The sequence below is a fragment of the Chondrus crispus genome, genomic scaffold, assembly GCF_000350225.1.
Source record: "Chondrus crispus Stackhouse genomic scaffold, scaffold_74, whole genome shotgun sequence".
NCBI lineage: Eukaryota > Rhodophyta > Florideophyceae > Gigartinales > Gigartinaceae > Chondrus > Chondrus crispus.
The window spans coordinates 189,494-207,359 of NW_005178676.1; the positions used below are offsets into that span (position 1 = coordinate 189,494).

Sequence of the window (17,866 nt, forward strand, 5' to 3'; positions counted from 1 at the left end):
TCACCTTTCCTCCGGGACGGGGGTGATTGGTCACATCTTGTTTCCTCGCTCATAAACCTACCGATGATCCCCGCCTCGAGAGGCATTCTCTCCCACGGATGCTCTGACTTGCTCAAGAGAGCTCGATCGCGAGCACGACCGATGGTTCTTCGCGGAAAGGACTTGTAAGTCGCTCCTCGCATTCTGCTTGGGTCCCGCTCGTCAAGATCGATGTCTTTTCGGTCCTCCTCGTCCTTCGTGTTGACGTCGCGGTGCGAAGTTATGTTCCGCCTTTGCAAGAAATAAAATAAACAAGCAAAGGAACCGATAAAAAATAAAAAATACAGGGGGGTAGAAACGGTAGCAGGAAAATAAGTAATGGGCCGCGGAGAGACAGAGAGCTTCCTACATCAGGTCGCTCGACTTCTTGACCTTCGGAACACATCCGAGACGCTTGGGAAGAGCTCGACGACGTCGTCGTCTGACGCTGTAAGCAGCGTCCTGCATGCTGGTCGGCGACTCTGCATCCTGCCGCCTTCTGATACTTCTCCTACTAGTCTCGCCGTACTGTATACGCAGTCGGCGTACTGAATCTCGTCGCTTGACGTCCTTGGGCATTCAAAAAAAAGAAAATGACAAAACAAAACAACAAGCACTCCTTCTCGGTGTAACACACCGCATGATTACTTGATGACGACCGTCGAGTCGCCGTTCTGACTTGGTCTTGAGACGTCGATGGATTGAAGTCGCAAATCTTGTTCGCCGTCGTTCGCGACGAGAGGTTCGCGTTCTGTACGTCACAAAATAAAAACAAAAATAAATACACGAACGAAAACAAAGAAGTGGGGAAGGTAGGAAGGTATAGTGTCAAGCCAGTGAGTAGGTCGCTCGTAGTTCAAAAAAAATGGTGCGCGACAAAACCCCTTCCTTTGAGCGTTTTGGGACTCGCTGATCGACCTCCGCTGTGCGGGGTCGTTTCCTTGACATTAACAGACAAAAATAAAAGAGACAAACAAAATGGAGAATAACAAAGCGAAGATCCAGTAGCTGATCGTCGGTGATCTGCAAATGCGTTGCGCGCGTGCAAAAAGAAAACACGGAGGGCCAGTGTCTGCCGCAACCGACAGCCTTCTCGATATCCCCTCAGTTAGGCTGGGCTTCCTTCACACGCGGTCTCACTGCACGCAATAGCGTCTGTCTCCTCTGGCTTGTGAGCACTGTAGGCGGCTCAAGTCGATCCCTTTTTTGACTTTCCGTACAGGACGATCGTGCTCCTCCTTCACTCGTTCGTGAGTTCGCTTGGATATTTGGTACGGACTCATGTGCGCCATTCGCAATTTCTCTAAGTACCCAGCGCCTCGTGTGTCTCCCCGGCAGCATACAGTGTCTTCCTACATTCCAATTAAAAATTCCCAATGCTGTTCTGTGTTTCACCTTGGCGATGCAGCAATCGTCGTGAATCATCTCCTCCGAGTACCGTACAGTACCTTCCCATTCTCTTCCGTACTTCGCCATTTTTGTGAGGAGTGGATCTCCGGTCCGAACGTCACTTCTCGTGACCTTGGCGACCCCTGCTCACTCCTAGACAGCGTAGTACCTTATCTTCGGACTGCAATAAAAATTATCAATTCCTGAAATCGCGGCACGCGTCGCTCTACTTGTCTGTAGGGGACCGGAGGGCCCCTCACCTAACTCTTTCCATCTCGTCGTTTCCTTTTCCGTCTCCCTCGGGTCGGCTCACTCTCCCCAGTGCGGACTGTCGCACTGATGCCGGCATGTGGACTTCTTGACTACAACTATCCTGATTGAGCTTGCGCGACCTGCGCGGGCAAGGACAATCTTTTCCGTCGGAAATACGTGACGGCCGCGCTGCGGGGTAATTGCTCAATGGGTTCCCACGTTGCATCCTTGAGGGTATACCCATACCATCTCACTTTGAGAATTAATTTCTCCCCGTCGTAGCCGTGGTCCACGATCTTGTCGATCACATACTCCTGACTCCCGGCTCCTTCTTCCTGCGTGTCCAACTGTCCGTCCCTCTTCCGAAGAGCCAGCGACTCATCCTCATCCTGCTCTTCCGAACCTCCCATCTCTTGTAGATCGGGCGGGATGCCCGCATCTTCTTGATTTATCAAAGGTTCGTCATCCGTCCTATCCTTCCTTTGCGCGGCGGGTTCTTCTCGTTCGCCTTCTCGGTTGAGAAATTGTAGCGCTTGTCGTAGCTCAACTATCGGCGTGTAGTCCATTGGACTTGGGGCTAATTCGACCCTATCTCGCGACACGCGCTCTTCCTGGTCGCCGATGGCAATGACGACCGTATTCTCAGTTGACTCCTTCACTTGATATGGACCCGTAGCCACTTGTGCCAACGTATGTTTCGGCTCGGTGGCTGTGCCTTGCTCTTTCCGAAGGAATACATAGGATCCTGAAGGGATGTCATACTTAGACTTGCGGAGCCTTGCGTCGGAATTTCGCTTGTAGCGCGCTTGTTTTTTCCGCAAGCTCTTACCAGCGCCTTTCATCAGGCTTTCCAACCACGACTGCCATTTCAGGTAGTACGTTCGATTCGAGCTAAATCCTTCCAAACTTGGCTGTGATTGTAACGCAATGCTTCTCGGCGCCCGAGCTAACACCAGCTCGAAGGGCGCGATGTTCGTAGTTCGATGAACTTGCGTGTTGTATGCGAACGTCACAGCGTCGCTAAATAGGTCCCAGTCCTTGGGATGCTCTCCAACATATTTTCGCAACGCGGAAGTCAGCGTGCGGTTAAACCTCTCAACTTGGCCGTTGGCTTGCGGGTGGTACGTGGTCGTGAACATATTGTGTATGCCGAGAATTCGACAGACGTTCTGAAAGAACCGGGCCGTGAACTGTGTTCCATTGTCGGACAGCAGCTTGACCGGCGGTCCGTACACGAATACCCAATGGTGAACGAAGGCTTGTGCGATGTGAGCAGCTGATATCTTATTCAACGGTACGGTTCGTACCAGTTTCGAGTATCGATCGCTGATCACGAGAATGTACCGATTTCCTCGTTTAGTTGTAATTAGCTCGCCGAGGATGTTGTAGCATAAACACCCCCAGCGATAGGGGTGTATGCCAGTTCGACCGAGACCCTGGTCGATCGGGAAGACGGGGGTGAAGCAAGACACCAGCTAACGGCACCGGGCAGCGGGCCCGGGTAGCGTGGTAGAGCGGGAACGGGGAGGACGCCGGTACGCGCGTGCGGTTCGACGCCTCGACGCCCCGGCACGGTACTGGGTAACGATCCAGTACCGACGGGCGGAGGCGGAGCCAGCTCGTGGGCGTACCGCGCGCGTCCTCAACCCGCGCTCGGTGCCGCTTCTAAGGTAATTAGCGAGCGTTACCTTAGAATAAGCGGGAAGTCGGACCTTGACGGTCGGTCGGTGACAAGTCCGTCCTTGTCCTCCTCCACCACCGCGGGTCCGCTCCATATTTAATGTACAAAACAATCTATCATAACACTACAGTACCGAGGTACTGTAGTGGGCTACTGTAGTGCAGGTCGGCCTGCACTGTAATACTGTCAGCTATGTCGAGGCTGACAGTACACGTATTACCCGTGGTGCGTGCGCGTTTCGTTCGCGCGGTACACGTGTACAGGTGTGCACGCGTGCGCCCTGTACCCGAGGGGTACACGTGGCCACGCGCGGTAGTACTGTAGAGCATCGAGCTCTACAGCATTAGATCCCGTTGCTGATCTAATCTAACTAAAAGGCCCCAGGGGGGGTTATACTACACGGCCCCCCCTTAAGCGGGGACGTCCGCGTCCACGGGTGCTTGTAGGATGACCCGTCGTTCCCCTGATCTGCATCTCGTCGTGATGCCTCCGAATAATTCCTCCCTTCTTGGCGTTCTCATCCCTCCCTTCTTGTTATCTCGTGTCCTCTTACCCCAGCCGACGTGCCCCTTCATTTACGATACGTGTACGCCCTTGCGTTGCGTCAGTTCTCCCACCGCAGCCTGCACGCCTTGCGAGGCCTCCCAAAATAGTACCATTCTGGCTTCACTGCGCCACAAGTAGCACGAACGCCGCGCCACAAGTCGCAACCCCGATACCGGGCCAAAACATCCAGGGACGACGACGCTGTGCTTACATCAGTAAACCTCGGGCACTTTGCTGGGACTGACGAGCACCTCCGCCGTAGAGGCTGTCTCGCTCAGGGTGGACTTCTCTGCTCCCCTGGCCCATTGCGCTCGTCTTTCCTCTCCCTCCTCCGGCGCTGCTTCCGGGCTTCTGCATCGACGGCGTACATCCTGGGCATGCGCGGGACGACTTCGACACCGTTTCACCAGCGGTGAGGTCGTCTACCCCTGGTGACCCGTACAAAAGCGCGCGTTTTGCGAATAACACGCACGTGGCTATCTTTCCACTCATGTCTGTAGATCCGGTATTAACTCACACTATGAGCCTCAACCATGACGGTTCCTCCCTTCCACGGCATGCTCGCTGTATCGGTATTATCCACCAGCCTTCCTTCACTGTTACATCCGCTAACACAGATGTTGCAACTGCCAATTCCTCCTTTTTTCTTTCCGCCATCCATCACCGTGCCGGCGGTAAAGGCATGCGCTTCGCAGCATTCGTCGGGGCGCGCGCGCTCTCCGTGCGACCAAGCGTCTGATTTTCTTCCGGTGCTGCCGCCACGCCGCGACAGTCGACCGCCCGAGCTCTCAAATCTCTTCTTTCTGGCGTCATCTTCATGGCGATGACGCGTCGTCCAGCGAAAGCAAGGCGTTCCCAAAAAGCTCTTGGTCATATGGCAGGGCTCATTCGTCGTGGCATCAGGGGGGGTTAAATGGCCTTGTCCCTCTCTCCCGGGCTGCGCGTTCACCCCCTCGAGGGTCGTCCTCCGGCGCGCGCGGTGCCTTTCTTCCTTCGGGTTTTTTTTGTTTCCATCAACTCCAATGCGTACCGTGTACGTGCGTCGCGCAATGTAGTCGTCTTCTGTAGTCGTTTGCCCCTGACGTAGAAGAGGGGTTCGCTCTCGCTCTCGCTCCCGGCCATACCGCGCCGATTCACATCGCAGTTTTGCACGCATGCGTGCAGCCGCTTTATACGTCCTCCAGGGGCGGCACGTCGACAGGGAGAACTGAACACTCCTGCTCGTTTGCCTTCTTCGATTTAGAGGAGGACACTCTTTCGTGGCTCGTCCGCTATTTTTCGACCTTGCACAGTTAAGCTCATTTTGTGCGACCGTCGAGAGGCCTTTCCGTACCGCCCTCCGGCTTACCCCCGATCCGAGCACCCCGTGCGGCCTGGTCCTTGTGTGTTGCGGAACTACGCCTTCTCTATCAATCCATTTTGACTTCCTCACCTCTATACGATTGTAACTCCGTTTTGGCGAGTGCTATGAGAGCCCTACTGTGTTTCTCGTTCCGCATACTCGTTGCATCACTATTCATTTTGGCAAAGCAGTTCGTACTGCTTCTGCCCTTCTCGGTAGCCTCGACAACCATCACGGGGTGGTCTGTCGCATATACGCACGCGTACTTCGTGACAACAGCCTCAACCTGCATACCCCCAACCACCGTCAGACCCTCTCCCCTTTTCCTTCTGTTCCTCCACAGAACTGCTGACGGCGGGGATCCAGCTGCCCTTGAGCAGCCGCGGTGAGCGCTGCGTAGAAGATCAGCGGAAGGCCTCTCCCTGGTCGGAAAGGGGCGAGCGGCTCTGCGAGGACGACACGCACGCGGTTGCCGCTACTCCAGCGTCGGCGCGAGACCGCAGGGAGGCGGCGATGAAGTGATTACACGCGGGAAGGCGCTTGATGGCGCCGGGAAGGCTGGGACGCGAGCTAGTGGTGGTGGACGTGGTGGCGCCCCGTGTGAGGGGGTGGTGCGTCGGCGGCCTCCTTCATCCCACATCTTCCGGTAAGGTAAGTGAGGGGTACCGGGTCGACGTCCGGAACCCCTATCACGTTACGAATTTTCCACGGTCACGACTGCGGTCGGTCTCTCCCCCCTCCGAAGGGGGTGGCGGGGTGTCGGTTCGCTGCTGACTGCAGGCAGCGAGGCTCGTTTCTCGGTTCTTCCTCTGCGCGTCGGCCTCGTCGGCCGCGCGTGGTTGTCCTTCGGGGACGGCTTAACCTCTCCCTTTTACGCGGACCTCGTCCGTCTCCTACCGAGGAGGCGCGTGGTTGCCGCGCATACGGTACGCTCGCCTAGTATGTGTGGCCGAGTCCCGCCTATCGAGGCTACGAGGAGGAGAGTGTACGCTTACGGGTGCGCGCACCAAGCTGCGCGACAAGGAGGTGAGGGTCCCGACGATGGGTTCCCCTGCACGTTCTTGACGCGTACGGAAGGGCGGAAGGACTCGCTGATTGGAGCCGATGCCCTTGAGGACGGGTTCGCTTAAATCTTCTTGACGCGTGGGCGTGGGCGCGTCTGGGGTGCCGGCGGACGTGACGATGCCCGAAAGTGCGCGCCGGCGTCGACGCACGTGCACGCAAGTCCGCTGAGGACGTGGGAGAGCTGACGGAGGTGCGGCTTCTTTGCGACAGTCTCCTGAATTCTTGTGTTGCCCAATCGGTCTCACTCATCCTGGACGTTCCGCTCTTTGTCCCTGCGTACGCGCGCAGAAGATGAGACGTTAGAGTAAGCAGCGTGGGAGGGTACCCATTACCCACACGGAGTGCGCCGTGGATTGGGACATTTTCTTGTAATACACGTGTACTGCGACCTTTTTCCGTCCGCCGCGCAATCAGAAAATCATCCCAAAAATTGTCATAATTTCCCGCGAAAACAATTTCAGCCAAAAAATCAGACCACGGTTCCTGATTGGTGCGCTGTCGTCTGAGGAAAAAATCTTCCCAAAATTAAATCATGGCATGCGCCGTGATTAGCGACAAAAAGTTCTAATTGGGGCTGACAGTACACGTGTGTGCGCATATATTGGTGCCCCTCTGACCGAGTTGCTCTGGCGCTTACGCCCCTTCCTTAACTATCCTGGCGACTGTTGAGGCGAACGCAGCCTCACTCGCCTGCTCATCTGAAAACGCCTTTTGCGCGTTTCCTCGCGCACGACCGCTATCGATAGGGTCATGACCACGTCGTCCGTCGGGTTATCGGACCCGAATGCGGACTGAGGGCTCGAAGTGAGCCCGAACCTTCTCGGATATTCCGAGACACAAGCAACGGGGATTCTGGTCGCTTACTCTGCCCACCGAGGGGCTCTCGTGATTCCACCGCTGATCGCCTCGTTCGTCGGGCGCCCCTCCTCGCCGTGGTTGCTGGACTTAACGGATCGTCCGGCAATCCTGTTCGGGGGGGGTGTCCGACTTTTCCGATCCGAACGAGGTTTTGCGGTCCTCGTAATGTCGGTCATTACGAGGGCCCAACATTTTTTCAGGCAGTTCGTACTGTCCTGTTCTTATGTCTCGCGTCCTTGACGTCCGAGAAGTCAAGACGATTTGACTTGAACGCGTCCCCGGCTGTGACCCTCCGATAAGGTCCGCCGACCTCCTTCGCTTTCCCTTTTAGTCTGTTCGTGCAGGCTGGGGTTAATCCGCGAAGGAGCGGTTGAGGGCCCCCCCCTTAAGCGTGAACGTCCGCGTCCACGGCTTGGGTGAGGTCTCTGCCGGTACGTCTCCGGAGGCGTTGGGCGTAACGAGACACCAACTCCTCTGGGACGTGAGTCCGCGCAGTCCAAGTGGGTGTGTCGTAATCCGCCCACTTGATGAGGAACTCCGTAGTTTCGTCTTCCATGACCCGATGTCTCAGTAGCCGTTCGACGGCATACTGCGTTCCCGCGGTGACCTTATCAGCGAGGTCCCGTGGGGTCGCCTTACTTGCTCGTGGCGCGTCTATCGGAGACGGCGCGTACACGCAGCGGTGGGCGGAGACTCGCTCGGTGACCCCCTCACAATCGATCGTGATGGTTCGGCGGTCATTGGCGAGCACGCGGTAGGGTCCGACAGCGGGCGAGGCGAGCTTGTTCGACGTCTTAGCCCCATCGGTGGGGTTGAGATATACGTATTCTCCGGGACGGAGCCCGGAATTAATACGTCGTATGCGCTTATCGAAGTCGCGCTTGTAGCGAGCCTGCGTCCGACGCAGGCTCCCGTATGCCTTTTGGATAGTCGAGTCCAAGGTCTTGAGGAACTCGGCACGTTGGTTCCCCCTATCGGAAGGGGGCGCGTGGCCGTCCGCCCGTCGGAGAGAGAACTCCGGCGGTGGCCTGCTGAGCACGAGCTCAAACGGCGTGGTGCGTGTGGTGCGATGTACGTGGGAGTTGTACGGGTACGTAAGCGGCCCCACGTACACATCCCAGTCGTCCTGGTGTTCACCCACGTAGTTCCGCAGCATCGAGGCGATTGTTCGGTTATATCGCTCGACTTGCCCGTTCGTCTGGGGATGGTACGCCGAAGTGTACAAATTCGTTATCCCCAGAACGCGGCACGTGCTGTGGAAGAACTTGGCATTAAACTGAGGGCCGTTGTCCGAAAGCAACGTGCGAGGGACGCCGTACTTGAACACCCACGAGTCGCAGAACGCAACTGCGACCGTGTACGCTGTTATCGTGCGGAGCGCAACGACTTGCGTTAGCTTACTGAAGCGGTCCGTAATCACGAGCAGGAACCGTTTTCCTGTCTTCGTCTTGGGGAGCGGCCCCAAGATGTCGATCGCGAGGCTCTCGAGGGGCCTCGTAGCTGGAAACAACCTCAATCGGTTGAGATGTTTTTTCAGCTTCACCCGGTTCATCGCGCAGGTTTGACACCCTTGCACCGTGGCTGCTACGTCTGCAGCCAGGTGGGGCCAGTATTACTCGCGTCGAAGTTCGTAGTACATACGGTTCTGGCCCGGGTGCCCCGCGATGGCCGGGTTGTGGCACAGGCGAAGGAGCCTGGCGCGGAGCGTCCGAGGTACCACCACCTGAACGATATCAGGGTCGAAGGGGTGTCTCCGTTTGAGCACCCCTTGGTGGTCCTCGAAGAACGCGGAGTCCCGGGACTCTGACTGTCGTGCCAAAACGGTTTGGCAGAAGTCATCCACGCGTTGCTCCTCGGCTATCTCCTCTATCGTAAGAGGGGCCGGAAGGTCGTCCTGCGGTGGGGCGACCGGGGAGTCGAGCGCGCCAGCCTCGGGGTCTTCGGCGCGCTGGATGTCGGCGGCGTCAAACTCGTCGTTCTCCTCCCAAAACGAATTGGGTTCTTGGAGAGCGGGGGCTTCGTCGTTACCTCGCCGTTCGTCGCGCGTCCGTGCGCGCGACCTTGTTCGGGCTTCGGCTTGATTCCGTGTCGTTACGAAGACATGGACGGCCTGATGATCGCAGCTCGCGGTAAAAACGTGGTCGGCGAGCTCGTTCGATACGTCTCGAACTATCGTGCCCCCGTCGAAAGTGGGGACGTCGTCATCCACCTCAACGGTGGGGCGAGGGTCATCGGCGACCTTCGGCGATACGAGTCGTGACAGGGCATCGGGCACCTGATGCACGCGTCCGGGGCGGTACTGAATGGTGAAATCGTATTCAGCCAGACGTAGCCGCCACCGGGTGAGTCTTCCAGAACTCTCGGTGAGTGACATGAGCCATCGGAGGGCGTCATGGTCCGTCCGTACGGTGAACTTCGTGCCTTCTACGTACCGCAGTAGTGTGGGGACGGCCCACACTACGGCGAAGCACTCGCGTTCGGTAGCGCTGTAGTTGCGCTCACTATCGGACAGTGAGTACGACCAATACCCCACGGGGCGCCAGTCGTTCGGCTCTTCGTGCTCCTGAAGTAAGGTACAGCCGAGTTGGTAGGCACTCGCGTCGGTGTCTATCATGTACGGACGACCGTGCCGGGGCAACGCGACGATCGGCGGAGCGATCATGCACTTCTTAAGGTTCTCGAACGCCTGAAATTGCAGCTCCGTGGGATTATAGAAATCAGGATCCGAATCCTTGCGCGTCATGTCGGTCAGAGGACGTGCAATCTTAGCGAACCTCTTAACGAATCGGCGGTATACGTTACACGCCCCGAGGAACGAGCGCACTTGCGTCAACGTCCTCGGGAACGTGAACGTCTTGAAAGCGTCGGCCGCCGTATCGGCCACGCTCAACTTGCCTGGGGAGATGACGTGCCCCAGGTAGTGCACCTTCGGTCGGAAGATGCTGCACTTCTTGAGCTTAAGGGAGATACCGGAACTATGCAGTAAGCTCAAGACGGTATCGAGATGCCTCGCGTGTTCTCCGTGCGTACGGGAGAACACGATCACGTCGTCGAGATAGACGAGGCATATTTGCCAGCGGACTCCGGAGAGTATTATGTCGAGCGCACGTTGGAAGGTGGCCGGTGCCCCTTTGAGTCCAAACGGCATGCGCAAGTGGCGAAACGTGCCCATGTGCGTCGTAAACGTGGTCTTATCCCGGTCTTCCGGAGCGACCGGGATCTGCCAATAACCGGAATTGCAGTCCAACGTGGTGAAGACGGCTGCATCTCCTAACGAGTCGATGCAGTCGTCCATCCGTGGCAGCGGATACGAATCCGCTGCGGTCTTCGCGTTGATCCGCCGGTAGTCCACGCAGAACCGAAGAGAGCCGTCTTTCTTCGGTACGAGCACCACGGGGGACGCCCACTCGGTGCTCGCGGGTTCGATAACCCCTGCGTTCAACATCTTGTTGACCTCCTTGGCGACCATTTCGCGCATGGCCGGGCCCTTCCGATAGGGCATAGAACGAATCAGTTTCGTTCTCGGTTCGAGGGGAATGCGATGCTCCGTGGCTTGGATCGTTCCAAGCGCACCGCTTCACAGACTCAAGTGCTTACGGAGCATCTCGAGTACGTGGCCACGGAGCTTGTCATCTTCGATGTATGACAGGTCGATCTCTTTTTCCCAATTCATCGGTGGATTTTCGGGATCCTTTTCCTGGTGGAGTACAGTACCCCTCGCCGTCGGTTGGCATAAAGGTGACCGTTCGTCCGGGTCGACCCCCCTGCCCCCGGCGGTGGTCTTATCGTCGGAGTTGGATCGCCCAACTCCTACCCCACCGACTTGATCGGTCAAGTCGGTCAGGTGTAGCGCGTGCGCGATCCCCTCGGCGACCTTACGTTCGGGAGTGAGGATCGCGAGGGGGTTGCGCTTTGCGAATCCCACGACGGTGTGCTTCGGAAGCCTCTTTTCTCGTCGTGAGAAATTCGCGACGATGACGTCGAAGGTCTGATTCGGTAGGACCTCCGCGACGCCATTCGTTAGCCTCACTCCATGTCGGTGTTGGAGTGGGGGCTTGAGTTCCAGGAACACGAGGCCCCTCCCTGCGGTTGTCACACGCACGCCGGCTTGTCACATCGCGGGGATGGTAACCCAGCGGGCGATTCGGATCGCTTGCCGGGCCTCCTCGCGTACGTCTGGCCGACCCGTGTGTCGCCCGTGTCGCCTGGTAGGGAGAGTCGACTCCCCCTTTCCGTCGACGATGGCGACGGAACCGCCTTGGCGTAGCTCCATTCGTTGAGCTTCGATGTCGATACATCGCACGTGCGTATCGATGAAGGCCGTGCCGAGGAGGACCGGCACGGCGAGCTGGTCTGCGACTACGAACGGAATTCGGAACACCGTGTTCCTCAACCGTACGGCCAGGCGGACGAAGGCCGAAAGCTTGAGGGGGTTGCTATTGGCGCCTGCCAGTCGTGGCACAGGTGCGTCGTGCACGACGTAACGCGTCCAATGGGGGGGAAGGTCGGCCTTCCTCACGACATTATACCCCGAGCACGTATCAACGGCGATCGTGCGGGGTTTAAATGCATTTCCCTCTGTGGCTATCGAGCCAAGGACGTTGTAGATCTTCGACGTCATAAGGCAAATGACGCCGTCGACAATCTTCGGGGCGGCCTTATCGGTGAGGTCGTTCCGCCCGGGCGTTCGATTTCGGTGCTGGCCCCGCTTGCGTTTCCTTCTCCCCCTTCCTTGGGGCGTCCGCGGATCAGTGACGCCCCAAGGATTACTCCAGTCCGTACGACACGGACCTTTCTCCGGCGACCTTAGGCTCGCGGGAGTCAGGGGGTCGACCGAATCTTTTTTTATGTCGTCGTTGCCCCTGTCGCCATCGTTACGCCTCACCGGGACGTCGGCTGTCCCCGTGCCTTGTTCTCCTAACGTCAGGCTTTCGGAGGCCTCGACGTGCGCTCCCTCCGGTATCGGCATTACAGGAGCTCCCGTGCTCGCCTCCGGTAGCGGGGGATGTATTATCGGACAATACCCCCCGTGTCCTTGGCGAGCACGCGGAGTCGGGTCTACTTCGTGGGGAAAAGACGGCTCACGCGACTGCGTGTACGTAACCGTCTTTACCCTTTTTTGGAACTACCTGTGCTATCGGAGCTAACCTCCTGGCTATCGAAGGCCAGTTCTTCTTCGGGTAGCCGCCTGCGTGGGTCAGGACGATTCCCCCACTGCGGCTCAGCGGCCCTGGCGAAGTATTCGGGTACTTCCCGGCCTTGACCTGCGGCGTCCGGTCGTCGCAGGATATGGGAGACGAAGCAAGTGGGCTCGCCTTCGTGACCCTCCGTGGGTTGAGGGTACGGATCCTCTACCCAGTCTTGCAGGTACATTATCGCATTTTGTACCTGTTGGGGTAACCGAGAACAGTCTCGGTCCCCTCTTTCTCCTTCACATGGGTACCTTCTGTCCACCTGCCGGTAGGCGGGTCGATCCCGACGATCGACTTCGTTACGACGGTACCCGCCTCCACGGGGGGCGAAGCGTGCGCCCCCACCCCATCGGTTCGCGAAACCTTGACGCGGGGGACGACCCTCGCCCGCCGCTTGCCGGAGGAGATTACGCGCACCGGGGCGCGTCTCCATCTGGTAGCGGTAGTTCCTGTACGCCGTGAACATTCGTTGTTCCGGCGACAGGAACGGGCACGCGTACATGGCATGCCCGTACGTACGGCATAGCCAGCACACGTACGCGCTGCCGTCCGTTGAGGCGAAGGTCGCCGCGTGCCGCGCCTCCTCAACGGTGAGGAGGGGCACGCGAGGCGCTCCACCTCCTGCGTCTCGGTTCGATATGTCCAGCTCTGCGACCCGGGGGTCCGTACCCCTTGCCACTCTTGGAGTGGCCGCGAACGCGGTCGCGTAACTCGATGTCGTTCCGGTCGACATCGGTGAGAGTGTTCGTGCCCCCACGGGCCCTGCTCCTTCCGTAATGAGGACAGGGTCGGCCTGCCACTCATCCTCCCCGATATGGAGGGTCGAGGCGGGCGAACTTGTCGCGGCGGACTTCGTAGTCCTGCCAGCCCTCCCTGCCGGTTTCGAATCCGGCAGAGGTAAACCGTGCCGAGCGCGGTACGTTGTACCTTCCGCCGTGGCGATACGGCGGATGGTCGGAAGATCGGTCTTCTGACTGCCTGGCAGCCTTTGCACAGTTTCGGATACGGCGGCACGGGTTGCCGGTGCAAGTCCCCGCACGAAGTAGTGCGCGAGGGACTGTTCAGAGAAGACTGCCGTGCATCGGAACGCAGCAGTCTCCAGTCGGTCAGCAAACGTGCTTTCCGTCTCATGCGATTGCGATTGCTGTCGCGCCGTAGCGACAGCGTCGTACGCTTCACCTAACACGTCGTCCGTGAGGTAGCGTTTTAAGAATTAATTCACGAGCCCCGGCCAGCTCACGTCGTCGTGGAGCTGGCCGGCGCGGAGGCCACGCATCGTATAACTCGTATACAGGCGCTCCGCGTCGCGCTCGAGGAAGTGAGCGAGAACTCGTACGGCAACACCTTCGGTCAGGTGTTGCGAGTTGAAGGTGATTCGGATATCCTTCAAAAACGGCAGCAGCTGGATCGGGTCGGTACCGTCGAAGCTGCGCATCGTGGGACGGATCCCACGACAGCGTTGGACGTACTTCGCGATCCGTCCCGCGTCACCCGAGGTAACGAGCGTCGAGGTGTTATCCAAGCGGTACATACGATAGTCAGCAACGGCGCTGAACTCTTGGATCATCGTATGTACCAGTTCGAGCCCGGGTTCAGCGGGACCCAGCGTGCCGAAGGAGGTAACCGGTAGCGTACGGACGTGTACTGGACCTGGATGCTGGGCGTAACTCGCCGGTGGGTAGCCGCCCCAGCGGGGATCGACGGCGAACATTGGTTCTCCGGATCCGCGGGCGGCTCCTCCACGGTCCTGTTCGTCCGCGTACGATACGCGGTCCACTTGCCGCCTACTTCCGGCGATAGGAGGCAAGGCTTGGGTCTCAGACGCGAAGTTCGCGTCTATCGGAGTACGGCTTCCTTCTGCAGTCCGACTGGTAGCGGCACCAGTCGGACGCCAACCTTCGGGGGCGGCGGCGCTCGGAGGTACGGGACCGCCGGGCCCTCTCGAGGTGGCACCGGGTAGCCCTTCGGCCATGGTACGTTCCATGTCACGAGCACGCCGACGAGTGGCGTCGAGCTCAGCGGAGAGGTGCGCGAACGCACCCAATTGCTCTGCGATCGGAGAGGTTCGGTCCTCCAGTCGTCTCACCGAGGTCGGCCTCTCAGGGCGACCTTGCCCGGACGGTCCGGGCGAGGCGAAACGGGAGTCTTCGACGAGCACTATCCGCGATTGTAATTCGTCGATCAGTGCTCGGAGATTCTCTAAGGACTGCGTCACTCTATCGAACATTCCTTCACGCAGGGAGCGGAGTTCGGCCATACATCGAGTGTATAAATGGTCCGATACATCGATCCGAAGGGAAGTACGGACTTCTTCGATGTATTCGGCTATGCGTTCGAACATCGCCGCCGCTCTTTCCTCGGAGGATCCGAGCGACGGTTCGCGGTCACGAAGACCTGCGTTGCCGTCGCCCGACGGGGCGGATGGGGACTGCACAGCGGCCGGACTCAGATCCGCCGCTTCTGAGCGGATCGAGGGCTCAAACTCTTGGCTCATCTCAACGCGATCGGTTCGCAGAGGGAAGCGGAAGTCTTCTCGGAGATCGGACTCCAGCGTCTTCTAGATCGGGAGACCACTGTAGCATAAACACCCCCAGCGATAGGGGTGTATGCACAGTTCGACCGAGACCCTTGTCGATCGGGAAGACGGGGGTGAAGCGGGACACCAGCTAACGGCACCGGGCAGCGGGCCCGGGTAGCGTGGTAGAGCGGGAACGGGGAGGACGCCGGTACGCGCGAGCGGTTCGACGCCTCGACGCCCCGGCGCCGTACTGGGTAACGATCCAGTACCGACGGGCGGAGGCGGAGCCGGCTCGTAGGCGTACCGCGCGCGTCCTCAACCCGCGCTCGGTGCCGTTTCTAAGGTAATTAGCGAGCGATACCTTAGAATAAGCGGGAAGCCGGACCTTGACGGTCGGTCGGTGACAACTCCGTCCTTGTCCTCCTCCACCGCCGCCGGTCCGCTCCATATTTAATGTACAAAACAATCTATCATAACACTACAGTACCGAGGTACTGTAGTGGGCTACTGTAGTGCAGGTCGGCCTGCACTGTAATACTGTCAGCTATGTCGAGGCTGACAGTACACGTATTACCCGTGGTGCATGCGCGTTTCGTTCGCGCGGTACACGTGTACAGGTGTGCACGCGTGCGCCCTGTACCCGAGGGGTACACGTGGCCACGCGCGGTAGTACTGTAGAGCATCGAGCTCTACAGCACTAGATCCCGTTGCTGATCTAATCTAACTAAAAAGCCCCAGGGGGGGATTATACTACAGATGTCGATGGCGACAAACTCCAGCGGAGCTTTTGGCGTGAACAGCTTCATTTCCTTCGTGTTTCTTCTTAACTTCACCCTTTCCCGCGCACATGCGGCGCAATTCTTCGCGACTGCATAGCAGTCTAGGGCCATCGCAGGCCAGTAGAAATATCTTCTCAATGTCTTATAAAGTTTCCTGCCTCCCGGGTGGCCTGCTAATTTTGCGTAGTGCCTCAACCCTAGAACGCGGTCCCTTAACGATTGTGGTATCACCACTTGTACAAAATCCGCAGCGGTACGGCATAGAGTTCCTTCGAGTTCCTCGGTCTCCATGCTGAACTTTCTCACCTTTCCGGTGTCCATTTCTTCCTTGATGCGGTTGCAGAAGGGGTCGACGGCTTGCTCGCAAATGAGCTCCTCCAGACTGACAGCTTGGAATTGATCGAGGCGCTCAGGGGCGGTCCCCCCCTCAAGAGCGAGGATGTCGTCTAACGCGTCAAAATTGTCCTCTTCTTCCGCTGTACCCTCGGCCGGTTCGGCCATAAAGCATTGGATTTCGTCGTCGATTTCGTCGACGGTTTCTCCTGCGGTCCGCAATCTTGACAGGGCATCAGCTTGACTATTCGCCTTGCCCTTCTTGTACTTGATTTCGAAATCGAATTCCGAGAGGCGGAGCCTCCATCGGATTAATCTCCCGCTGGGGTCGGTTACGTTCATCAACCACCTCAATGAGGCATGGTCGGTATGCACAATGAAGTGCTCGCCATATAGATATGGTCTTAAAGTCTGTACGGCCCAAATTACTGCTAGACATTCTTTTTCTGATACAGAATAGTTTCTCTCGGCTGAGGCTAACGTTCTTGAAAAGAACCCGATGAGTTTACGTTGCGCATCCGGATGCGTTTGAACTAGTGCAGCGCCTATTTGATAGTCGCTTGCATCGATATCTACCGAGTAGGGTAGGTCCTTCTTCGGCAGCGCCAACACCGGCGGTGCCAAGATGGCGTCCTTGAGCTTATGAAAAGCTTTCTTGCACGGTTCGTCGAATCCTTCCAACTGGACCGGTTGTCCTTTCTTCAGTAGTTGGTTTAGAGGTTGCGCAACTTTCGCATAATGCAGAACGAACCTGCCGTAGACATTGCAAAGTCCCAAGAAGCTCCTGAGCTGGGTCTGCGTTTGAGGGTACCTCACTTGTTCCAATGCGACGGTTCGCGCAGCGTCCACTTCCAATGTACCTGGCCGAACTACATGGCCCAGGTACTTGATCTTTTCGACGAAAAATTCACACTTGCGAAGCTTGAGCTTCACACCTGCGGTCTTGTCGCGGTCGCATTCAGGGATAGGCATCTGGCAATATCTCGAAATCGCGTCCAACGCGGAGAAAACCTTGGTGTCACCAAGCGAGTCTAGACACTCATCCATGCGCAGTGAAGGGTACGTGTCCTTCACCGTCACTGCGTTCAGCCTGCGGTAGTTTACGCAAAAACGCATTTACCCGTCCGGCTTGGGCACCAGCAACACGGGCGACGCCCATTCTGACTGCGCTGGTTCTATCACTCCTGCCTCTAACATCTTCTGCACTTCTGCATCTTCTACTTCGCGGGCTTTAGGCCCGGCCCGATACGGGTCTTGTGCGATGGGACGGGTCTCGGGGATCAACTCGATCCGATGGACTGTGGTATTAATTTCGCCAAGCGTCCCATCCCACATCCTTGAATACTTCTTCAAAATCCGACGGAACCGCTCGCGCAGCCGTTCCAGCACGTGGCTCAGGTCGAGGTCCTCCACGTCCGGCGGTGGGGGCTCAATCTGCTGCTCCGGCTTCGACGATGCCATCGCAGAGAGCCCACCCGACCGTTCTTGTGGCTGTTCCTCGCGCGCTTCTTCCGACGGTTCGCATCTTGTCTCGCCCTTAGGCGTCTTGTTAGAATTAGGAAAATTTTCGTTCTTCCTTTCTTGAATTCCGAGAACTTCACCAATGGTGGTTTTGCTCTCGAGCGCGGCTCTCGGGTGCGGTAATAATTCTGCCACCACTTGGCCTTTTTGCACCCTGACAGGGTACGTCCTAAAATTCGCAACGAGTAAACGAAATGGCCGGTCAGGCTCAACCTGAACGACACCATTCGTGCACGTCAACCCGTGCCTTCCGTACAACGACGAGTACGGCTGAACCACCACCAAGCCCGCCCTCTTCGAGGTGCATTCCACGACGCGTTGCGTCCCTGGCTCGATAGTCGTGGCTCTTGCCACTTTTACCTTACCGACGCG

General features: G+C 57.8%; 1 protein-coding gene across 1 annotated transcript; it reads right to left on the reverse strand.

Moving 5' to 3' along the window:
- Positions 1 to 15,550: 15,550 nt before the first annotated feature.
- On the reverse strand, positions 15,551 to 17,308 carry CHC_T00007461001 (hypothetical protein). The gene is made up of 3 exons (XM_005711067.1): positions 17,111 to 17,308; positions 16,175 to 16,900; positions 15,551 to 16,015 (listed from the first exon to the last, which is right to left on the reverse strand). The coding sequence occupies exons 1-3, from the start codon at positions 17,306 to 17,308 to the stop codon at positions 15,551 to 15,553; spliced, it is 1,389 nt and encodes a 462-aa protein (XP_005711124.1).
- Between the last annotated feature and the right edge of the window lie 558 nt (positions 17,309 to 17,866).